The following is a 24,233-nucleotide window of genomic DNA, read 5'->3' on the forward strand; positions in this document are numbered from 1 at the left end:
TTACTTATTAATAATAAATTGCTCCAGACAACTGCCACCCAGCTGTGAAGAGGTGAGGATGTGTCAGACTGTCAGGCTACGACTGGGATCCAGAATTGAGCGGACTCGCAGGTCCTGCCTGGGCAGTGTGGACACACACATACACACACACACACACACACACACACACACACTCAGCACTGAGGATGGACACAAAGGGCTCAAAGATGGCGGATGAGCCGGCCCACGTTGACCCAGGATTCAGAACTCTACACATGGACGGGTTTACAGAGTCAGGGGGAAACAACCTCACCTCTCAGCACAAACGCTTACAGATTCAAGCAGAGAGCAGAGAACAGCAGTGTGTGTGTGTGTGTCTGGGTGTGTGGGCATGTGTGAATGTATGTGGCGGGGTGTGTGAATGTGTGTGTGTGGGTGTGTGACTAAAAAGCTTTATGGTCCTGAAAAGGTGAATTTGGAGATGCCACCAAAAGTGTTACAACTAGAGGTTACACACATGCACACACATAAACACACACACACACATACACATACACACACACACACACACACACACGTACACACACACACACACACACACACACACACACACAGTAGGTAAACAGTGTCCCTGATTGATGGTGTGTTTAAAAAGCCACGTGCTACAGGTTTGTTTTCTGAGCCAGGTATAACCTTGTGCACTGTGCAGGCCCACAAACCCAGACACACACCCATACACACACACACACACACATACACATGCCCATACCCCTACACACACACACACAAACACACTCGCATGCCCCACAGTAACTGGCGTGGTGTATGTCTAGGCATGTCTTCATACCTAACCAAAGGTGAGTCCTACTGCAGGAATTTTCGTTATGCATCTAAAATAAACAGAATTCATGGAATGTCCTGCATGTGTTTCACACACATTGATGCACAGCAGGACAGCACTGTCAACACTCCTGATGTTCAAATGCCTGAATAACAAAAGGCAAGAAGCAGGAGTGAGGGAGAGGGGAAGAGAGAGAGAAGGAGCGAGAGGGAGACAGAAAGGAAACAAAAGTAATGATTTATTTGCCAAAGTACTCCCAAGCTGTAAAGATTCTACGCAGTTGAATTTAAAGCTCTTTAAAAGTGCAGAGTTGAAGATGATTTTTCTGCCATGTCCTGCAGTGACTGTGAGTTGGGGGACTGTGAGGATTCACATACACTCACACGTTTGGTCATGCAGGGCCTGACACCCCCATGTGGGTGATGTGGGTATTATTGTGGCCAAATTCCAGTACTGTGGTTCATACACTGCTACACCACCTACAGGCCTAAACCATCTACACCAACTACTCCACCTACAAACCTACAGAATCTAGGGAGGGCAGTGGTGTCCCAGTGTTTAAGGTACTTACCTTACTTAGTAATTGGAAGGTTGTGGGTTCATGCTCCACCAATGCCAAGTTGCCACTGTTGGGCCCCTGAGCAAGACCCTTAACCCTCAATTGTATTCAGCTGTAATTGTAAGTTGCTTTGGATAAAAGTGTCAGCTAAATGCCATAAATGTACATTCCTGCACCATCTCCACTATAGGGAGTAGAAGAAGGGTCCATTTTTGGCCTCCCCTAGGGAGAGTAGAACATCCTACTGTCATTCCAGAGAAAAGAGTATCATTCCAAAGACCAACTCATGTCCCATTCATTTATGGAGAAATTAATTCCTGTTTAATGTTAAGGATTATCTGATGACTATCTGTGGACTATGTTCATTAATTAATGTATTTATTTGCCCAGTTTATGTGTGTCCTCTGCACTGGAGCTCATGTTTAATGTAGCATAGACATGCAGTAACACTTCTTATTACTGAGGCAATTCTCTGAATGATTTTAAAACCAGGATTAAAATTCAACTGTGTACAAAATTAAAATAAAAACACTTTAAAATTTAAATGTTACCACTGGAATTGATAGTTTCTATTACCTTTTAAAGTAAAATGCATTACTAATTTTGACAGTTTATTTCCCAAACCTGACACACTTGTTGAATCTAGTGTTTCATTTGCTTTCCTGAGGCTGTTTTAACCAAGTTTTTTTTCATTAGGGTATTTTATTTGAAATATTATGCAATATTACATATGATATTTGGAAATCACAATTTATAGATAAAATCTTTAAAACTGAAATACATCTTAATATAATTAACAAGAATAGGAAACGTAGGAAAGGAAAGAATTGAGAGAGAGAGAGAGAGAGAGAGAGAGGGAGAGAGAGAGAGAGAGAGAGAGGGAGAGAGAGAGAGAGAGGGAGAGAGAGAGAGAGAGAGAGAGAGAGAGAGAGAGAGAGAGAGAGAGAGAGACATTGACAGAGAGGTGGAAAGACCAGTGTTAAGGGGTGGGACAGGGAGAGTTGTGGTTTAAGGGTGGAGAAAGAGAGAAAGAGAAACAGACAGAGAGAGAGAGAGAAAGAGAGAGAGAGAGAGAGAGAGAGAGAGAGAGAGAGAGAGAGAGAGAGAGAGAGAGAGAGAGCTCAGGTAAAACAAGTGCACCATGATCTGTCATGCCAGTAAAGCACCTTGAATTGGACTGAGACACAGAAAAAGAGAGAGAAAGACAGAGAGCGAGAGGTAGGATGGTGAAGCAACACTGGGTGAGAGGTGTGCGTTTGGTATAACACTACGCCTACACTACGACTGCAGAGATTCAGCCCACAGCCCTGGGAAGAGAGAACACATTTATATACCCTTCCTTCCTGACAGCTCTGCTCAGAGAGAAAGAGACCACAATGAAAGGTAGGAGTAGTAAATATCCTTTTTTTCTTTCAATGTTGAATGTTGTTAGCAGTTGCAATTTGTTTCTTGTTAATTTGTAAAGTTATTGAAAATCATAACCTGATCACAGTTATTCTACTGCATTGTATAACTCTTGTCAGACATATTATATAAGTCTTGTCCGGTTGGGACAGTTACACAGTATATTATTACAAGGTGTAAAGTTGAAAACCACTATAAATGGGTCGGTCCCTATAGAACCAGTGCCGGTCCCTGAAGCTTCTTGTGGAAACAGAGGAACAAAAACAACTGCTAGAATCTTTCCACTTTGGTGACATTAAAAGTGGGAAATTTCTGTGTGATGTGTACTTAAGCAAAGCTGTTTTTGGAGTATTGTACATAGGCAGTAACTAGATATAACTTAATAGGTATACTTTTATGGATATCATTTATAATGGAATTTCTAGTGGATTCACATATTTCCTTGGTTGAGCCAAGCCTGTAACGTGTTGTACAGCTGGTTCGTCTCTTAGGCATGTCACACCTTGCCCATACAGAGGTGCTGTGATACTGCAGCCCAGACGAAACATGATCTGAGGACATGCAGGGGCTTGTGTAGGGCTGCACATGGACATGTGGGGGTGGAAGGACCAACTTCGCATGCTCCTAAACCGGTTCTCCCATTGCCCAGCACAGAGCTCCATAAACCCAGGCAAGGACAGGGCCAGGAGAGAGCAGATTAAGACCACTGAGGGATATCAGAGTAGGACCACTGAGGGACATCAGAGTAGGACTACTGAGGGACATCAGAGTATGACCACTGAGGGACATCAGAGTAGGACCACTGAGGGACATCAGAGTAGGACCACTGAGGGACATCAGAGTAGGACTACTGAGGGACATCAGAGTAGGACCACTGAGTAGGACTACTGAGGGACATCAGAGTAGGACCACTGAGGGACATCAGAGTAGGACATTGAGAGGGTGTGAATGCAGTGGTGCAAAGACCCTGGACACATAAGAGACATCAGCCTGTCCCCGTGGAGGACGGCTCTGGGTGCAGAGCATGAGAGGTGACATTGCACTTGAGATGTTTGTGATTTGCTGGTTTATTAGTGTCGTCAAACGTCTGGAAATAGAGATCCTGAAATAACTGTTCCTCTGCCGTGGTCAGTCTCAGGAGATTCACTTTAAGTAGGTTTAGACTTTTTCAACAGACACTCGCTTACTCTCTCTCCCTCTATTTCTCCTCCTCCCACCCTGTGTCTCTCTCTGCTTCTCTCCAGATCTCTGGTGGAGCTGTGTAGATGAGACACTAATCAGTTCTTTGAGGAACTCTATGGAATTCAGTCCATTTTGCACCCAACTCCTTTCACCACCCTGTTGTCCTAATCTCCCATTTAAAACATTATCTTCCAGATTGGTGTGGTTGGTGTTCTCCCTGTCCTTCACTCAGTCATAACCAGGCCAGGGTAGCTGAGCGAGTCAGTGCAGTCCTCTGTTGAGTGGCTAAGGGACAGTGCTGGGAGTCCTACGGCAGGCAGACCTCTCCAGACATCCTCACGTTATTCGTGTGAGATGAGAGGAGTACGTGGATGGCTTCACTCCTGGCTGACAAGTGTACTGTCACTTGTACCATCGTTGTTTCGTTGTTTCCGTTGGTTTAAATACAGATACATACATGCCTTCCTTAATCCACCGAACCAGCAGAAAAGCAGGCTGACTGAACCAGCAGGCTGACTGAACCAGCAGGCTGACTGAATGGTGCTGTGTGACATGACTGGCCCTTTCCCTCCATAGCACCAGTCATTTGAGATACTGAAACTCTTCACTTCTCTCTCTCTCTCTCTCTCTCAGATGCTGAAACTTTCCATCAGTCTCTTTTAATAACCATGCTCAACATAGCTGTTGTAGAATTGCAAGATCACATCTAATTGGTGGATCCTGAGCTCAAGATTTCAGGTCACATTTTTGTTCCAGTGATGGTGCTTTCTGGTTCTGAAAAACCTTTAACATCAAATTGTAGCTAAATGGTCCCTTCATTCTTTTAACTTTCTTTTCTTGTTTTTTCCTCTCAAAGCACTTTACAAGAACTAGTGAAAACTTGTGAAACAGGATTAACCACTGTTTCATTAAATGCTTTCAATTAGGGTTGGGATTAGGGTTGGGATTAAGGTTGGGATTAGGTTTGGGATTATCCTATGACACAGCAACAATTAGCCCATCCCAGATTTGTTAGAACAATGTGATTTTCTGATAAAATTAGGTCAATCTATAACCTATTAGTATGATATGCCTTAACCCAGCACAGAGAGATGTTTTCCTCAAATTGCTTGAAAAAGGTTTATTTATCTTCTTAAATACAAAGAAATATGAAGTATAATGTCATGACAATGCTAAAAGCTACAGCCAACTACACAGACTTGTTCAGCAGTAAAAATCTCAAATACAGTGACTGCATCCTTGCTGTGACATATAACTCCTCACCACAGCTGTCATCAATCTCGGTGTGCTTAAGTATAGAAAGTGTAACTTGAAGGTCTGTGTGAACAGCAGTAAATTCGTGAAGGTCATCAGATGTGTTCTCACACAGAGCAAATACCTGAATATGTCATAGAAAACAAGCGCTACACACTCAGATCTCAGCCATGACTGCTGGACAGGTTCCAGAGGTTGCTACACATCCTGGGAACATTTTAGTCTGTCAGGTAGCTAGTTAAAGACGTCCAATCAGAGTGTGCACCTGTATGCATTCTGATCACCTTTCCAGACACACAATAAAAAAGAAAATTGTCTTAACATGAACCAAAAATGTTTAAAAAACACTTTGAATAAAAGATGTTATAATGTGGTCATGTAGTGGCCAAGATAGGTGGTAGGGAGTGCAGGAAGATAGAGTTGAGCTGTATTATCTCTGAGAGAGAGAGAGAAATATCACATATGACAAACCATGGGTTTAGGAGAAAAAAATAAAACAAACCCAAAAGAACACACAGCAGCATGCTCTCTTTACCCAGCTAACAAAGGAGATATGCTTCTGGCAGCAAAAGAGTCACAGCACCATGAGTACCAGCAAAGACGAGTCACAGTACCATGAATCCCAGCAAAGACGAGTCACAGTACCATGAATCCCAGCAAAGACAAGTCACAGTACCATGAATCCCAGCAAAGACAAGTCACAGTACCATAAATACTAGCAAAGACGAGTCACAGTACCATGAATCCCAGCAAAGACAAGTCACAGTACCATAAATACTAGCAAAGACGAGTCACAGTACCATGAATCCCAGCAAAGACAAGTCACAGTACCATAAATACTAGCAAAGACGAGTCACAGTACCATGAATAGCAACAAAGACCATAAGTACTGTGCATATGCTAAAGTACTGTGTATATGCTAAAGTCCCACCTAAACTAGTAGGTGAATCTCATTACATTTGAACAACTGTACCTACACATAAATATACGTAAATACACATAAATACAGTATTCCCATTAGATGTTACTACAAAGTTCCATTTAGCAAAATTCCTGACACTCAGCAAAACAGTGAACAATGGTTTCCATAATGTCCAGTAACATAAATATTCTTATATTTTTATTTGAATGATTTGCATTCCCCCCTGCCTCAGTGAATAGCAGCAGTCTAGTTCATAGTTAGAACTGTGTTTGTACTTTCCTAAGAGGTGCACACGCAATACCAAGCAAGGAGGACATAAGGAAAACTGAACACCAACCAACATACAAAATTGAACACCAACCATCACACAAAACTGAACACTCACCATCGTACAAAACTAAATAGCAACCATCGCACAAAACTGAAGGGCCATTCTGCAGAATATGAGTGAGAGATAGATAGATTAATGTAGTTTACCAAACAGAAAAAAATTAAACCAAACACAAACCACCTAGGAATATTGTGTAGAAGTTCCAAAGGCAAGACGGGGAGAGATGGTTCTAGAAAGAGGGGGTCTTCTCCTCCCAGTCCCTACTGTCTCATTTTCAAAAGGAGGGTGAGCCACTTAAGAGGTCTAAGAGGTCTCCACACGAGAGCGGTCAATAGCCAGGAGAGGGTGTCGGAAAGGGAGCTGAGAGCTTGAGAGCTGCTTCTTTTCAATTATTCACTCGGTCTCCTAATGCCCTTCCCTGCATGCTGTGAGCTCACTTCCAGTGGGCAGCTACCTTTGAGAGATGTTACCCACGCTTACAGTTTCCCACATATGAGGTCAAGAGTGAAACCAAATTGCTTGGTTTAAAATTCTTGAGCCTATATAAGTAATTTATTTTTAAATTCAATTACTTATCTGCAGGCTCTCAGAAGCCTGGAGTGTGTACAACAGCACCAGGAACAGAGCCAGCAGAGCTCTTTCACTAATTCTTTGCCACAGAGACTTGTTGTTAAGGTCTCTTTACTGGAAAAAATCTTGTCCAGAAGTCAAAAGCTCCATACAGATCAATAACAAAGATCAAGGTCTTTACTACTGCTGAGCCTCTTGTGTTTCTGGTCTTTTAAAAACCGTTCAGCACAATAATGACTGTGGAGTTCTAGTAGAGGATGGAGATGAGCACTGAAAACCACTATGTTTAGTGTCCATGACATGAACACACGCTTCAATGCACCTGTGTATGATGACTATCTCACACACTTTCCAACAAACCTGTGTGTGATGACTATTTAACACACACTCCAACACACCTGTGTATGTGATGACTATCTAACATACTCTCCAACGCACCTGTGTGTGTGATGACACACTCCAGACACCTTCTCTGTGATACATAGTGTGGATCAGTAGCAGGCTCTGACCACAGCGAGCTCTCTGTGAACATGTCAGTTATATTTACAGTACTACCAGCTGGCATTCTGCACTTTACACTTATAGCTATTGTTTCTTTTTCTAAAGAGTGTGTGTCCGGCTCCTCACACACCACGCTCTACATCTGTGTCTGTTTTCAGTTCATGTGCTTTGTTACGTGCAACGTGAACATTATAACATGAATATGCTAAATTAACTAATAATGCAAACGCATCTCAAGTAGCTCATAATAGAATCTGTGCATTCTGGCAGGCAGACTCATTTGCATTTCAGCATATATAATCAGACATATGCACTATAGCCCAGGAAGGTCACTGATGTGATGACCTCATCACAGAGAGGAGGCTCTGTGGGGAATCAGTTGTCACTGTATCATCCTACATTTCACTTTTTCTGATAGTTATTTATTTATTTATTTGATGTTAGAAAACATGTTTTGTTTGTTTTCCAGAGTATTGTAGCAACAATGTAAACTAAAGCGATTTTTTTAACTAACAGTGTAATTTAAACAGGTCATTAAAACTAACAGAATAAATTAAAGTGGTTCAATGTTATTAAAACTGGGGGACTTGAATGTGTGGTTTCACGTTAATGTAAAACAGGTTTGTCTTTTCTCGATGTTAATTCTATCACAATATCATGTGGAAATCAATGAGTTCTGAGAGTTTTTGCTGTAAAATTGGAAATGTTGTATTTTTGTCTCCATATATTTCATATGAATTCCTAACACTCTTACCTCTTAGTAAGAGGTTCTGCAATTTGAGATGTTACTTTCACATCATATCTATAAAGTGTAGATTACAGTACATCCCCACAATCTATAACCCCAGTGCCACTTTGCTAATGCTAATGCTAATGCTAGCTGAAGCGTATAAATATCAGTCACTTTGATCCTTTTCTGTTGCTTCTCTTGAATTCAGCCAGCAACATAATCCATGCACAGAGAGGGTATAGTGTTGGAGTTAGGGTTAGGGTTAGAGTGAGCGTTAGAGTTAGGGTTAGGGTTAAGGTTAGGGTTAGGATTAGAGTGAGTGTTGGAGTTAGGGTTAGGGTTAGAGTAAGTGTTAGAGTTAGGGTTAGGGTTAAGGTTAGGGTTAGGGTTAGAGTGAGTGTTGGAGTTAGAGTGAGTGTTAGAGTTAGGGTTAGGGTTAGAGTGAGTGTTAGAGTTAGGGTTAGGGTTAAGGTTAGGGTTAGGATTAGAGTGAGTGTTGGAGTTAGGGTTAGGGTTAGAGTAAGTGTTAGAGTTAGGGTTAGGGTTAAGGTTAGGGTTAGGGTTAGAGTGAGTGTTGGAGTTAGAGTGAGTGTTAGAGTTAGGGTTAGGGTTAGAGTGAGTGTTAGGGTTAGGGTTAGGGTTAAGGTTAGGGTTAGGGTTAGGGTTAAGGTTATGGTTAAGGTTAGGGTTAGGGTTAGAGTGAGTGTTAGAGTTAGGGTTAGGGTTAGGGTTAAGGTTAGGGTTAGGGTTAGGGTTAAGGTTAGGGTTAGGGTTAGTGCAGTAGTACACAGTCTCTCTACATTGATTCTATATGAAAAAAAATTAACAGTATGTTTTTCTTCACAAAAAGTCTGGAAGGAAATTTGATTACCGACAGTGTTACAGGGCCAAAGGCACAGGACAGTGTACTGGACAGACTGTGCGGGTGAATGAGGGTTGACCCTGTGAGGGCTAAAGGGGGTGAGGCTGTCAGGGTGAATGTGTGCATGCCATCTGCTGTGCAGCTCTTTGATGTGAGCAGTACAGCTCGCTGTAAGCCGTGATTGGCTGGCTGTAAGGAGCCGAACTCACTGCAAACACATATCACAGGGGGGCTTTGTCCATCATACACAGGCTCAAACACAGCATGTGTTCCACACACACACACACACACACACACTAATATAAGCCCATATTCTGAGATAAAGCTTTCATGGCTAATTTCAGCAGCTCAGTCTCATCCATCTATTACATCCTAATTCCTGTTCTCAAACCTCACCCCCATGCAGCACTGAAAAGCCCTGTATTACCCCCCGCCCCATCGCCCTGCCCGCTCTCAGACCCACACCCTCCACCCTCATGGTGTATTTATGATGTGGGAATGAAGATTCCAGGCATGTGTTTGTAAGAAAAAGAGCAGGTCTCCTTGTTTCACTCAGGGGTTAGGGTTAATAGTGTTTATAGGGTTAATAGGGTTTATAGGGTTAATAGTGTTTATAGGGTTAATATTGTTTATACGGTTAATAGTGTTTATAGGGTTTATAGTGTTTATAGGGTTAATAGGGTTTCTAGGGTTAATAGGGTTTATATTGTTAATAGGGTTTATAGGGTTAATATGGTACATATGGTTTATATGGTTAATAGTGTTTATAGGGTTAATAGGGTTTATATGGTTAATAGTGTTTATAGGGTTAATAGGGTTTATAGGGTTAATGGTGTTTATAGGGTTAATAGGGTTTATAGGGTTTATATGGTTAATAGTGTTTATAGGGTTAATATGGTTTATATGGATAATAGTGTTTATAGGGTTTATATGATTAATAGTGTTTTTATGGTTAATAGTGTTTATAGGGTTAATATGGTTTATATGGTTAATAGTGTTTCCAGGGTTAATAGGGTTTATATGGTTAATAATGTTTATAGTGTTTATAGGGTTAATAGAGTTTATAGGGTTAATAGGGTTAATAGTGTTTATAGGGTTAATAGGGTTTATAGGGTTAATATGGTTTATAAGGTTTATATGGTTAATAGTGTTTATAGGGTTAATAGGGTTTATATGGTTAATAGTGTTTATAGAGTTTATAGGGTTAATATGGTTTATAAGGTTTATATGGTTAATAGTGTTTATAGGGTTAATAGGGTTTATAGGGTTTATATGGTTAATAGTGTTTATAGGGTTAATAGGGTTAATAGTGTTTATAGTGTTTATAGGGTTAATAGTGTTTATGGGGTTTATAGGGTTAATGGTGTTTCTAGGGTTAATAGTGTTTATAGGGTTAATAGTGTTTATAGGGTTAATAGTGTTTATAAGGTTTATAGTGTTTATAGGGTTAATAGGGTTTATAGGGTTAATAGTGTTTATAGGGTTTATAGGGTTAATAGTGTTTATAGGGTTAATAGTGTTTATAAGGTTTATAGTGTTTATAGGGTTAATAGGGTTTATAGGGTTAATAGTGTTTATAGGGTTTATAGGGTTAATAGTGTTTATATGGTTAATGGTGTTTATAGTGTTTATATAGTTAATAGTGTTTATAGGGTTAATAGTGTTTATAAGGTTTATAGTGTTTATAGGGTTAATAGGGTTTATAGGGTTAATAGTGTTTATAGGGTTTATAGGGTTAATAGTGTTTATATGGTTAATAGTGTTTATAGGGTTAATAATGTTTATAGGGTTTTGTTTGTAAGGACAAGAGCAGGTCTCCTTGTTTCACTGTGTCTGCCAGGCTGGTTGTTAGCATCGGGGTTCATGGACTGAACGCTCCACCACACTGGTTCACAGTGTCTGTCTGAGCACCTCTCACCTCTCACATTTAAGGCATTCATCGTTTAAGGCACTCACCAAGCTGCCAGGACCCATCCCCAGGGAAATGGGCATGGAAGATACAGTCTCACCTCACAACCTACTGTCTGCCAGTCTGATCATGGCTGTGATCCCTGTCAGAGGGCATCTCTATAACAACATACTGTTGAGGGTAAAATGACATTAACCCCAGAGGCAAAGCCAGCAAATTGCTAAATGGAAAAGTGAAACTAACCCTGAACCATCATTCCAGTGCCCTCCAACTGCGTGTCTGGTACGGTTCTGACCCTGCGAAGTGTGCGGTTGGCTGTTGGCTACATGCACCTCTTTTGTCTTCAAGTAAGTTTAGGTGTTTCAGTACTCCAGGTCTGAGTCAAAATAAGTCTTATGGCTATGGTCTGAGAAAAAAAGGAGTCTCTGCTGGAGGTGGGGTGGAGTTTCACTGCCAAACTGATTATCAGAGAATTTGTCCTCTTTGCTGCAGCCTCCTCAGCTCAGATTTCACTTTGCGGTGGATTGTGTGCACTGGCATGAGGTCTGCAGCCTCTCCACACACTGTGAGCTTACTTTCATAACCGGACACTTTAGTTATTCCTGTGATAAGCTGTCTGTGCATCTGGGCCAGTGCTGCAGCAGTAAGCCTGGCTTCTTAATCCCCATCAAAGCAGGCATGAAAAATCAGCAGTCACCAGTCCTGGATACAGCAAGACAGTCTGACAGTAAAAAGGAGGTGTTTTCCTCAGGTCTGAGGGGATGGAGGAGGTGGAGAGGGTTGGGGGATGGAGGGGGTGGAGGGGTTGGGAGATGGAGGGGGTGGAGGTGCAGACAGTTGTCTACGCTCTTCCATTGTCTGCAGCATTAAAGCCCAGAGACTCACCGTGACTGGCAGGGACGAAGGTTTTTGTTAAAGCAACAACAAAAGATTCTGAATATCAACAATGTAACAACTCAAACACTTTGTACAATTAGCACAAGTTCTGCTTCAAACCACATTTGAGACTTTAACAGTACTGACAGTAACATCATACATAACAGTATGGACATCATCATACATAACAGTACTGACATTAACATCATACATAACAGTATGGACATCATCATACATAACAGTACTAACATTATCATCATACATAACAGTACTGACATCATCATACATAACAGTACTGACATTAACATCATACATAACAGTACTGACATTAACATACATAACAGTACTAACATTATCATCATACATAACAGTACTGACATGATCATACATAACAGTACTGACATTAACATCATACATAACAGTACTGACATTAACATACATAACAGTATTGACATTATCATCATACATAACAGTATGGACATTAACATCATACATAACAGTACTGACATTATCATCATACATAACAGTACTGACATCATCATACATAAAAGTATGGACATCATCATACATAACAGTACTGACATTATCATCATACATAACAGTATGGACATCATCATACATAACAGTACTGACATTATCATCATACATAACAGTATGGACATTATCATACATAACAGTACTGACATTAACATCATACATAATTCACACAGACAGAATGCAAGCATGGACACACCTCCCTGAATGGCAGTTACTCCTCCACAGTTATTACCCCTCCACTGTTATTAACCCTCCACAGTTATTAGGTGCAATGAATGCTGCACACAGGCTGAAGGATAGAGGAGAGGGGTAGAGGAGAGGGGTAGAAGTGAGGGGTAGTAGGTGAGGGGTAGTAGGTGAGGGGTAGTAGGTGGGGGTAGAAGTGAGGGGTAGAGGTGAGGGGTAGAGGAGAGGGGTAGAGGTGGGAGGGGGTAGGGGGGGGTAGAGGTGGGGGGTAGTAGGTGAGGGGTAGAGGTGGGTAGGGGAATGGCATCGTGCCCACAGTGTGAGTGAGAGAGAGGGAGAATAAAACCCAGACCTCTAACATGTGTGCAGTGCATGGTCTAATGATGTCACTATGAGGAAGTCTGATGAAGGATCTCTGTATGAAACTGCTTCTATGGAAACCTGGACCACAGGACTACACTGCAGTTTTTAAAACCTTTATTTTATATATATATATATATATATATATATATATATATATATATATATATATATATATATATGCATGCTAGTTTTTTTCTTTGTCTGTGTGTAACAAAGAAGGCTGTCATGTGTGTGTGTGTGTGTGTGTGTGTGTGTGTGTGTGTGTGTGTGTGTGTGTGTGAGAGAGAGAGAGGGGGGGGTGCTGTGCAGTCTATTGTAAGGAGTGAGGAGGTAATCGCTTTAGTGGCACACGTCTGGTGTTAAAAGGCGTAATGTTCTCTAGTCATGCTTTTCCCCCAGAGAGCCAGGGGTCACCCAGAGTCATTTGCATATCAGTTATTCAAAAGAGAAGAACAGAAAGAGAGAGAGAAAGAAACAGAGCACATGCAGGGGAGAGAGAGAAAAGCATATGCTACAGACAGAAACTCGGGGGAAGTGAATGGTTTTGACTCCGCCCCCTTCACATGGTGTCCTGTTGTCCGTTTAGGAATATGAAGTGTTCAGTGAAGTGTTCAGTGGCTGCTTCACTCAAGAACAGCAAACACACTCCTGGATGACACACTCACTCACACTGTCTTATACGTTAGGTGTGTAACCTGACAGAGGATATATGGCACGCTCCGGCTGGATGCTGGGTCACTGGACTTCCTCTCCTCATGCAGTAAGTCTGATGTGTTTATTTATTTAACTTACAAGTTGTGCTGCATGTGCCACAGGACGGAGTCAGAGCCACAGAGGGTGTGAGTGTGCTAACCCTAACCCTAACCCTAACCCTAACCCTAACCCTAACCCTAACCCCAGGTCTGCCCACACTGCAAGGGAACTGGAACACTGGAACACCCTCTGAATTGAGTTTGCTGAGAACTAAAAGCTGTTTAGCACCTGAGAGAAAGGTTAGTGTAAGATTTAGCATAACATGGCATTTAAAGTCTACAGAACATTTATTTCTTCTTAAAAAGCTTTCAGTCCTGTATAGATCACTGATCTTTAATGGCACCATATATGTTGAGTGATGTGAAGAATCGTTAGAGGAGTTCATGGAAGCTTTGGTGCAGAACCTAAGTGTGAGCTGATTACATCATCGCGCCGCGTGTCTGAGCCGTGATGCTCGCGCAGACAAAGGCACTGAAGAGAAAGGAACGCACGCCATCCTCTCCACGTCCCCACAAACGCAGGGTGGGATTCTAATTACATCTCTGCCACCTCAAGCTGCGTAAACATGAATGAACAGCAGGATACACAAAAGCCTAAATAGCAATGATAAATATAGAAGACTAAATATAAAGAGTGCTTTAGGTATAAAGACATTGAAATAATCCTGTCTGATAGCTGTCTGCATTTTATATATCAATGAATCTATATTTCTGTGTGTAGAAATATAGGTAGGGATGGTTTTGTATGCTACAAAAGGAATGTAAACTATAAGAGAAAGATGTGTTTCCTAAATATTTACAATTCTGGACATTTTGTAAATGACTTATCTGTCATCCTTTCTGAAAAATATACATATGTGTATGCATATGGGTCTATTATCAAAAATGAATTTCCTGTGTATTTAAAATGCTATTATAATTAGGAAGGGCATGACATAGGCAGGCAGGCCAGCTGCTCACAGCCACGGCTGAGTGTGATGTGGTTTGATTTATTCAGCGTCTCCCTTGCCATGGGCCCCGTGAGCTGGACAGGACAGATGGGCACTGTGTTGGTGATTATAGATGTCTAATATGTGCTCGGGGCAGAGGAGCAGGTGTGTGTGATTTGGGAAGGGCAGGCTGGCTAGCTGCTGACGGCTCTGTTTCCCTTTAAGTCACACTGATGAGACTGACAGCGTAAGTTGCAATTCCCTCAGTGGACTCCTGTCACAACCACCATATGCATAGTCACCATGGCAACAGTGGTCTTGTGTTTATGAGGCTGAAGAGCTGTGCCCGTGTATAATCTATGATTGTGTGCTAGTTATAATATCTATATTTACATAATGTATGATTGTGTGCAGTTTATATCTATATTTACATAATCTGTTGTGCAGTTTATAATATCTATCTATCTATCTATCTATCTATCTATCTATCTATCTATCTATCTATCTATCTATCTATCTATCTATCTATCTATCTATCTATCTATCTATCTATCTATCTATCTATCTATCTTTCTTTTAAAGGCTGCCTAATACTGCAACATCTTTTATAATGTTTTAATTATGATCACATAAAAATAATCTCCACTTTTCTTACTAGCCCCATTTTTGGCAGTCTTGATCAGTTGACAAGCTTGTAAATTTCTTCTGTGTACCATGCAAACAGCGTGCAGTGTTAGTCTAGAGGGTGATGGTTCCCCTGATGTAAAGAAGACCCTCTTTCAGGGAAGTCTGGATAACTGCCATTAACCACCTCATTCTTGTTTTGGTATAACTTGGGACAAGACCAAAGGTGTTTTTTTTTGTTTGTTTGTTGACCAGGATGTTGAGGAGTACGCAGATTCAAGACCTTCACAGAACGCCTGCACACGGTCAGGATGGAAAATATGCTCCTCACAAATATGACATTCATGACTCGTGATTATTGCAAACTCCTGAAGACGTTTCTTCAAATTCCACACGCTCCAGGGTTTTTCCTCAAAACGAAGGAGGATTTCCACGCATCCACATCCCCCAAACCATTGAGCCATCAAACTTTCCCTTATGCTCACACAAACAACACGACTGCCATCTGCATCCTCCACATGTGCCGGGAATCATGGGTAGTGTCAGCAGTTTGATTTCTGGCCACAGCCTCCACAGTAAACACAGCAGGTCTGTGGCCACACCCAGAAAGGGTTTGCAGGGGAGGAAAAGTGGGCGTGGCCTGGACAGTCTTCTCAAACATGGCTTCGCTCAGGACTCCAGCGCCAACAACAACACCAAAGTCAGCTACCGTTCCGGAAAAAGCGAAGACTTTTTATACATTAAGGTGAGCAATAACCCGAAAGCAGGAGCCCAGAGGAGCACAACAGACAAGGCAGAGGAGCAGGTTGAGATGGGCCAGAAGAAAGGAACACTACCAGAACTGGTACCTGTGTCTGGGAAACTGGACAAGGTAAGAGACCCAGAGCCCTTACTGAGTGAAGACTCACAGTTTTCTTCTTCTCTGACCATAAAACCTTCCAGAGAGTGTGTTCTGGGCACATTGGACTCCTACACGTCTATTCAATATACTAACCAGGCTCAGTAGGATTGTAGTTATTAGTTCATGTCATGTGAGACAATCTTTCACATTGTTTTAACATTAGAGGATAATCAGTGGCATCTGTGGCTTCGCTGTGTCCTACACAACGCTGAAGGGAAGGCCTCTAATCCCCTGTAGTTACAGGTGGCTTCGTTAAGTTCTTAGCGGTGTCTCGTGATCTTAATTAAAGCTCTGGGCTCATGGGATAAAAATGCCTTGAGGTCCAGCAGTGGTGTGTTGCATAGGAGATGGTATGCAAATGTCAGATTTTGTAAATTCTTGATATTGACTTGTTTTTCTCTGTTCTCTAGAGTGCAGAAAAGGCCTTGATTCGTCCTACGGCCTTCAAACCAGTTCTCCCACGGAGCTCCAGCTCCTTGGTGGAGACCCACAACAACCTGAGCACCATCCTGGGGGTGTGGATCAGTCCCATTGACAGGCAGAAGGAGTCACAGGAGCCCAAGCAGGAGAGCATATCAGGAACGCTGTCCGATTCCGGGCGGAACTCCATGTCTAGCCTCCCTACTCACAGCACAAGTGGCAGTAGCCAGACAGACAACCTCAGCACCTGCATTGGACACCCACAGCAATACGGAGGGACTTCCCCAAATTCCACCTTGCAGGGAGGTGTGGCCGGGGGCGTAGCGGGGGGTGTGGCTGGGGGCATGGCCAGGGGCTGCAGGACTGCAGCTACCAGCTGGGTGGGCGGTGGAGTTAGCGGGAATAACAGCACTGTTGACAGGGGTACTGGTGGGACTGCAAATCCCAGCACCAGATCAGTTGGAGTGCTGAGTGACTATGTGTCTGGGCCTAACCCCAACCCCAACCCCAACCCCAACCCCAATCCCAATCCCAAACCCAACCCCAACGCCAACTGTGTGCCTAAATCGGCGAGTCTGAACAGGGACGGTACTGATGCATCACTGACTCAGGACCCTGGGAGTCTGTTGTCAGAGCCAAGCCCCACCAAGTCGTCAGCGTCGGGGGGCGGCGTGCGCTCACCCATCTCCACTGATGAGTCTCTTATCCAGCAGCTGGAGAGGCAACTCCTAGACCGAGAGTCAGAGCTGGCTGAGCTGCAGACATGCTTTGAGGAGAAGGAGTGGGACACGTGTCAGCTGTTTGAGGAGAACCAACGCTACTGTGTGGATGAGATGACAGGCCTAAAACAGCGGTGCTCCACCAAACTGCGCCAGGTCACACACATGCACACACACCACTCACACACCTACACATTACACACACACACACACACCCGCACACACCTACACATCACACCACACACAAACACACACACATACACACACACACCCCTCACACACCTACACACCACACACTACACACCCACACACGTCTCATACACTTAAACACAGGTAACTACCAAAAACAGTTCAAACTAAAGCAAGTGCTGTAACTTAAAACTAAAAAACACACACACATTACACAGTACAGTGAAATTAAAGGCTGCATAGCATTACTTCCAATCTGTGTGTGTCTGCAGGTATCCCAGCGTGCACTACAGACTCAGCAGGTGTTACAGCAGCAGGTCCTGCATCTCCAGCAGGAGGTGGAGCGGCTGCAGGAGGAGGTGGAGCGCCTTACACAGGCCAGGGAGGCGGCCGAGAACCAGCTAAGGAGCTACAAAAACCAGCAGGACCAGTTAGCGCCCACGCTGGAGGAGACACAGTGGGAGGTGGGAGCACGCACACACTGCATGCTGAACACAGCCTCATTACGAGATGTGATGTCATGTTTACATGTGACGTGTTTAGTTTGGGCCAAGAATGTCTGTTTCCCCAGTCCAGAGACCGTGAAATCCCCTCATCTCGTCATGGGTTTCTTAGCTACATAAACCACATACCGTATACCCTGTGTGCGTGCGTGCGTGTGTGTGTGTGTGTATGTGTGCGTGCATGCATGTGTGTGTGTAGGTGTGTCAGAAGGCAGGTGAGATCTCCCTCCTGAAACAGCAGCTGAAGGAGTCACAGGGTGATGTGGTGTCCAAGCTGGCTGAGATCATCAGGCTGAAAGCCTCCCTCAGAGACGCCAGGACCTGCCTGGATGACCTACAACAGAAGACCAGGGAGTATGAGGAAGCCCTGCGCTCACAGAGCACCGAAGTGGAGGTGTGTATTCTCCTCACACACACACACATATATGTATATATACACATTCGCACATACACACACATATATACAGTATATACACATTTCAGTTTAGTTTTAGTTTAGTTTTAATTTAATTTAGTTTTAGTTTAATTTTAGTTTATCTACCTGCTCTAACACACGTTTGAACCTCTTCAAGGGTTTGTTCCTTTAGGTTGAATCAGTGCAGCAGCACTGCAGGGCCAGGACTGCAAAACACTGAACTAGAACAACACATCACCAAAAGAAACGTCTTAACATGTGAATGTGTGCTCCTTAATACAGGTGTGTCAGAACGAACTCCAGAGGAAGAAGAGCGAGGCAGAGGTGCTCCGAGACAAGGTGGCCAAGCTTCAGATGGACATCAGAGGGATGAAGCAGGACCTGGCGCTGGCCAAGGAGCACCATTTGCAGCTCAGCCAGGCCAAGATGGAGGGCTCTGGGGTATGCAGAGTCAAGATGGGGAATTTAGATGGCTCGGGAGAGGGCAAAGCAGGTGAACTAAACATCACTGCCCTTCATAAGGAGGTGGAAAGACTGAGAGAACAACTGAAAGAAGAGAAAGAAAAGAAGGACAAGATGATAAGCAGTTTCCAAGAGGAGAGGCAAATATGGAATACTGAAAAGGACAGAGTGATCCGCTACCAGAAACAGCTGCAGTACAATTACCTGCAGATGCACAGGAAGAATCAGGCATTGCAGAAGATCCTGAGGGATCTCACGGCAGAGCTGGAGAACAGGGCCGAGCAAGACCTGGACCCCCAGAGTCCTGACCTGCCCCATGACAGCGTCACTGCCACTGAGATATGAAACAGGCTGGGACTCCATGAGTCTGAGAGCGCGTGAGGGCAAACTTTGTATTGGCCTGCACACAAACACCTTCTAACCTCCACTAAGAATCCTGGTCTTCCAGTTTTATCTCCCAAAGGGCAAACTGCGACTCCAAAGTGTTATGCTGCAGCCCCAGTAGAGGATGTCAGAGAGTTATGTGGTTTAAATCAAACGCGGCTCTTGTATGAGGAAACATACTGCTGTCTACATGTGAATACCAGAAGATGATGTATACCAAGCACATGTATGCAAGGATTATATCAGTGTGCTATTACTGTATATATCATTAGCCACAAAAACCCTTAAAACGATCTATAATAAACACTATAATTAAAGACTATAAACTATAAACTATAGGCATACACTATAACTACAGGCATACACTGTAACTACAGACAAACTATAACAGACATACACTATAATTACAGGCATACACTATAACTTCTCTTCATGGCTGGTGTCTGCTGTTTTTCCCTCCAGTGTGAACAATTTCTCAGCGCAGGGAAACAGGGTTTGGCATGCAGTTGGTTTCAGCCGCCGCAGTTTGTCTGTGACAAGTGTACAGTTTCCTTTCCATAACACAAGGCATTTTTTCCATTTTGGATAAAGATTCAAATAAGACTGTCACGAAATAGCAAGTGAATGTACACATTATAAAGGGCAAACGAGGATTTTATTGAGTATTTATAATCACTGTATAGCATACAACGAAGATTTCCACCCAGAAGCTGGAAGAAACTGCCATGATAGAGCTACGTTCCTCTCTACACTAACCCTAACCCTCTCTACCTGTTAACCCTAACCCTAACCCTCTCTACCTGTAACTCAGCCTAACGCATTCTAACACACCATAACTCACCCTAACACACTCTAACTCACCCTAATTCCCTCTAACACACTCTACTACACCCTAACTCCCTCTAACACACAGATCCTTTGGAATTGTTGGTTTGACATCCAGACTGTCAAGTATGAAGAGGGTGGTGAGATGTATGTATTGTATATTGTTTATTTATTTTGAATAAATGCTAATGCTTTAGAAGAATTGGTGGTGCTTTATGTCTTTCATGCAGGCAGGAATTCTAGCTCAACTCAGACTGGAACGTTACATCACACGTGTGCAGATTACACCTGTATTCACCTGGAAAGAACTAGAGTTGCCATAAGAACATACAGCTATGCAGAGGGATATTAGATTAGGGTATTTTAGATTATATGAAGGAATATTAGATTACATTTACCTGACACTTTTATCCAAAGCAACTTACAATTATGACTGAATACAACTTGAGCAATTGAAGGTTAAGGGTCTTGCTCAGGGGCCCTTAAGTGGCAGAGCTTGAACCAGCAACCTTCCGATTACAAGTCAAGTCAAGTACCTTAACCACTGAGCTACCACTGCTTAAAGTGTATTGAGCAGAGTGCATATACAAAGCCAACCAAATACAGTTAGTATCTAATACAAAACTGCAAGTTTTATATAAAAAACAATGAAGTAGGCAATGTTGAGAGGAATCTTCTCACTCGGTCTGAGTTGAGGGTTGTGCTGAAACACCACGAGGAGCTCAGCTTGGCATGGTTCTAATTCTGAAAGGAACCGAACTGCTTTATGTATTTGGAGAACAGGGTAGAGAGGAGGAGAGCAAGATTATGGGATAAATACTCCCAACAAAACTCCCATGACTCAGTGATCGACACTCCCAAAAGCTTCACGACTCTGATCAACACTCCCAAAAGATTCACGACTTTGTAACTCTGTGATTGACACTCCCAGAAGATTCACGACTGCCACTGCAGTTCAGTCTTGGAGATTGTCTGGGAAACTGGTCTTTTATCTTTCAATTTAGTATTGCATTTCAAAACCTACAGAAACTTAATTTCTTTTAAAGCTTTTATTTGATTGAGAGCTCATATGCAATGATAAGCCAGTGAGGAAAAACTGTTACAGCAGCAGAGTGAGTTGGGCTAAGGTTAGTGTACGTCATGGTGTACTAAGAATGTACTAAGTGACTATCCTGAGGTATGGTCTCCCCCTTCTGGCCACAGTGTAGTACTACATTTAGCAATAAACACACCAGTCTATTCTAACTCATGTCTACAGTTTATCGGGATGCTGAAAACTGCTAAGAACTGATAGAAAACTGTTATGCATTAACATGCTCATCACACAGTGCTTTACTAAATATACATAGTTTATTTTTTAAAAATGTGTACAAAAAGCTGTCACCATAACTAACCATGTCAGATGAGGTTGTAGTTGAGACCGTTCTCCCAGGTGGACACCTGGTTAGCTGCTGGTGCAGTCTGTGTGTTTGTGTGTTCATACAAGTGTTTCATCTGGGCCCTGTGCACCAGCTCATGGACCCTGAACTTCACTTCCGCCCTGACGCCCTCGGGGAGCCTCTGGATAACGATAGCCATGGACTTGAGGAACGGCTCCAGGTCGTCCTGGAACACAAGCGCGCTGGGCTCTCGCTGGGTGTGCGTGCGGGGTGGCACCGTGGAGGCCCGGCAGGACGTGCACGCGCTCACGCTCCTGTTCTTCCTCTCCGTGGCATCCCCCTCTCCCGCCCGCTCCATGTGTCTCTGTAAAATGGCACACAGCTCGTCCTGCGCTTGCGTCCGACTGCTGCATGACTCCAGGCTCCTGAGGCAGGACGCCACATACCTGCCGAAGGCGTCCCAGCGGTCGTCCGTATCGGCCACGGGGCTGCGGGAGTGTGTCTGTGGGCTGGCCGAGTCCACCTCCCTTTCCACACGCTCCACACTCTCCCTGCCAGCGGCTCGTGACAGAAGGCCCTGTGGCTCAGGCCTCTCGGGACCTCGTGGGTCTCTCTCACAGGCTCTTTTGCTGCTCTGGTAGGGAGGAGAGTCTGAGCTGCGCTTCTCTGTGTCCTGGTAGGGGCGTCTGGGCAGCTGAAGCCTGGTGGTGTCGGCGCTCTGCTCACTGTCCGAACAGACGGGGCGGTGAAGGAGGACGGTGCTCATACCATCAGCCTCAAGCTCTACATCCACCTGCGCTGGACTCAACTCATCACAGCTGTTTTCAACCACCATCACCTGGAAAAGATGTCAGAAAGCACATCACGATAATCAGTAATGTAGTTTTGAAAAAACAGGAAAGTTTGAACCTAATCTGACTTGCATGTACACTTGATCTTCTGGGATTCGAGGATGTTAGAATATCCACACCTGAACAAACAGAATTTGTACTGCAAGAGCGATTACAAATATATTTAAAAAAAGAAAATTTCATGTGATTTTGAGAAAACCTGTAAACACACCTTGCCTGATTTATCCATTTATCACCAACGAGCTTCTCAAAGGGAAATCACCCTAGGGCTTTTTAAAATGTGTGTGTATATATATATATATATATATATATATATATATATATGTGGGTGTGTGTGTGTGTGTGTGTGTGTGTTTGTGTGTGTGTGTATATATATATATATATATATATATATATATATATATATATATGGGAAAATAATACAAATCCTTATACAAATACAAATGCCGCCTATCCTATACACTGTAAGTGCGGCGCTAGCGGCCACCTCATAGTCCAGGTCGGTGCAGTAGGAGGACCTTCTCTTGATGTGAGGGTCCAGGAACTTTAGCCGCTGCAGGATCCACTGCTGTCTGGCGGTGCACAGGCGTCCGTCCGCGCTTCCAGAAGCGTACATCTTCGTGTACCTGCTGTACTGGGTGCGCAGCGAGTCCCACCGCTTCCTCAGTTCCTTCTCTGCAAGCAGGTATGAGCACAAATGACACACAAAAGGCGTGTTAAGACACCGTCTGACAACTAACCCTAACCCTAACACTAACCCTAATCCTAACCCTAACCTTAACCTTAACCCCTAACCCTAACCCTAACCCTAAACCCTAACCTAAACATTAAACCCAAACCCTAAAGCCTAACCCTTAACCCTAACCCCTCTGGCTCCAACCCTAACTTTCTGACAACTACTTAATTACCGCTGATGTGGAAATGCTCTGCCAACTCCAGCCAGGCGTTCATCTTTGCTGTTTTGTTTGTGAAGTTCATCTCAGTGTTATCAAATAATTCTGGTTTTCCCTCGATCAGGGCCACAAACTCTTCCTCTCTGTCGTTAGTCCAAGGGGACGTCATGGCTAAAGCGTCAAGAAAAACGACAGCAGAAAGTAAACAACCCAGCTGCACCGATCCGCTTCCGGTCAGCGGTTCTTCTTCTTCGAGTCCTGAACTGCAGCACTGATTTGACTTCACTGCCCTCTACCGGCCAGGGAGCCTGCTAACATCTACCGTCACAAACAGCGAGGTACACAATGAAGTCTAAACTTGTAAAAGCTCATTGACGAAGCTCTGGAGAAAGACGTGATCACGGATGACTGGAGCCTCTGAATACAATGGTTTTGATAACCGTCATTAAACTGTGAAACGGTATCATTTATCACAGTGAAAATAATCAATAAATTAATACCAGCAAAAACAATAAATAAATAAAATAAAATAAAAATAATACTCCCATACGACTGTCACTGCGTAGTGTGGTAGTGGGCACGGAGGACCCAAGTGCACAAAAGTTAATTCCCGGTGTTTAATGCCACTACACTGGTGCGGACATGTTACTATGAACATAATGTGTTTCATTATTACTTTGTTTGTTTGTTTGTGGAACATGCTTTTTTCCTTGCACGTGTAATAAAGATGTCACACTGTCTCTGTCTCTCCCTCTGAGGCTCGCTGGACTGTTTAATGGGTTTAATGTGCGCTGAGGAATAGCAATGTCAGACTGTTTGTGTCCACAACTTTATGCCTTGATGTCATGTTTGTAAATAAAGCAGTCAGTTGTGGGACGTTCAAAATTTTCATTTTGATTATTTGATTTTGTTTAAAATTACCCTTAAAGAAAGAAAGAAAGAACCCCTTAGCTAAGAAGATTATCGCATGGTGCCACATGA

General features: G+C 43.3%; 2 protein-coding genes and 2 long non-coding RNA genes across 5 annotated transcripts; 3 read left to right on the top strand and 1 right to left on the bottom strand.

Moving 5' to 3' along the window:
* Positions 1 to 2,478: 2,478 nt before the first annotated feature.
* On the top strand, positions 2,479 to 15,707 carry LOC145652605 (uncharacterized). Its single transcript, XR_014118882.1, has 3 exons — positions 2,479 to 2,762; positions 13,693 to 13,766; positions 15,567 to 15,707. It is a non-coding gene; the product is annotated as an uncharacterized LOC145652605 (long non-coding RNA).
* A 3-nt stretch (positions 15,708 to 15,710) lies between these two features.
* lzts1 (leucine zipper, putative tumor suppressor 1) lies at positions 15,711 to 20,270 on the top strand. The gene is made up of 5 exons (XM_035536340.2): positions 15,711 to 16,182; positions 16,623 to 17,507; positions 17,813 to 18,004; positions 18,243 to 18,437; positions 18,741 to 20,270. The coding sequence occupies exons 1-5, from the start codon at positions 15,844 to 15,846 to the stop codon at positions 19,263 to 19,265; spliced, it is 2,136 nt and encodes a 711-aa protein (XP_035392233.1). The 5' UTR covers positions 15,711 to 15,843; the 3' UTR covers positions 19,266 to 20,270.
* LOC113584825 (uncharacterized) lies at positions 18,239 to 23,421 on the bottom strand. 2 transcript variants are annotated; one of them, XM_027022002.3, is made up of 4 exons: positions 23,268 to 23,421; positions 22,847 to 23,034; positions 21,524 to 22,346; positions 18,239 to 18,377 (listed from the first exon to the last, which is right to left on the bottom strand). In XM_027022002.3, the coding sequence occupies exons 1-3, from the start codon at positions 23,419 to 23,421 to the stop codon at positions 21,528 to 21,530; spliced, it is 1,161 nt and encodes a 386-aa protein (XP_026877803.2). In that variant the 3' UTR covers positions 18,239 to 18,377; positions 21,524 to 21,527. The 2 variants fall into 2 exon arrangements, with proteins under 2 accessions (XP_026877803.2, XP_026877802.2); XM_027022001.3 differs by lacking the exon at positions 18,239 to 18,377 and having other exon boundaries at positions 20,482 to 22,346.
* Positions 22,905 to 24,003, top strand: LOC145652606 (uncharacterized). The gene is made up of 2 exons (XR_014118883.1): positions 22,905 to 23,044; positions 23,377 to 24,003. It is a non-coding gene; the product is annotated as an uncharacterized LOC145652606 (long non-coding RNA).
* Positions 24,004 to 24,233: the final 230 nt, after the last annotated feature.

Source organism: Electrophorus electricus, chromosome 20 (assembly GCF_041902795.1).
Source record: "Electrophorus electricus isolate QZ-2024a chromosome 20, ASM4190279v1, whole genome shotgun sequence".
NCBI classification, from domain to species: Eukaryota; Metazoa; Chordata; class Actinopteri; order Gymnotiformes; family Gymnotidae; genus Electrophorus; species Electrophorus electricus.

Excerpts from the sequence above, each read along its gene's own strand:
- LOC113584825 (XM_027022002.3), bottom strand. The coding sequence starts at position 23,421 with ATGACGTCCCCTTGGACTAACGACAGAGAGGAAGAGTTTGTGGCCCTG. Across the intron at positions 23,035-23,267 it reads AGAGCATTTCCACATCAGCG|AGAAGGAACTGAGGAAGCGG; the intron begins GTAATTAAGTAG and ends ACCTGCTTGCAG. Across the intron at positions 22,347-22,846 it reads GCACCGACCTGGACTATGAG|GTGATGGTGGTTGAAAACAG; the intron begins GTGGCCGCTAGC and ends CATCTTTTCCAG.
- lzts1 (XM_035536340.2), top strand. The coding sequence starts at position 15,844 with ATGGGTAGTGTCAGCAGTTTGATTTCTGGCCACAGCCTCCACAGTAAA. Across the intron at positions 16,183-16,622 it reads TGTCTGGGAAACTGGACAAG|AGTGCAGAAAAGGCCTTGAT; the intron begins GTAAGAGACCCA and ends TCTGTTCTCTAG. Across the intron at positions 18,438-18,740 it reads CACAGAGCACCGAAGTGGAG|GTGTGTCAGAACGAACTCCA; the intron begins GTGTGTATTCTC and ends TCCTTAATACAG.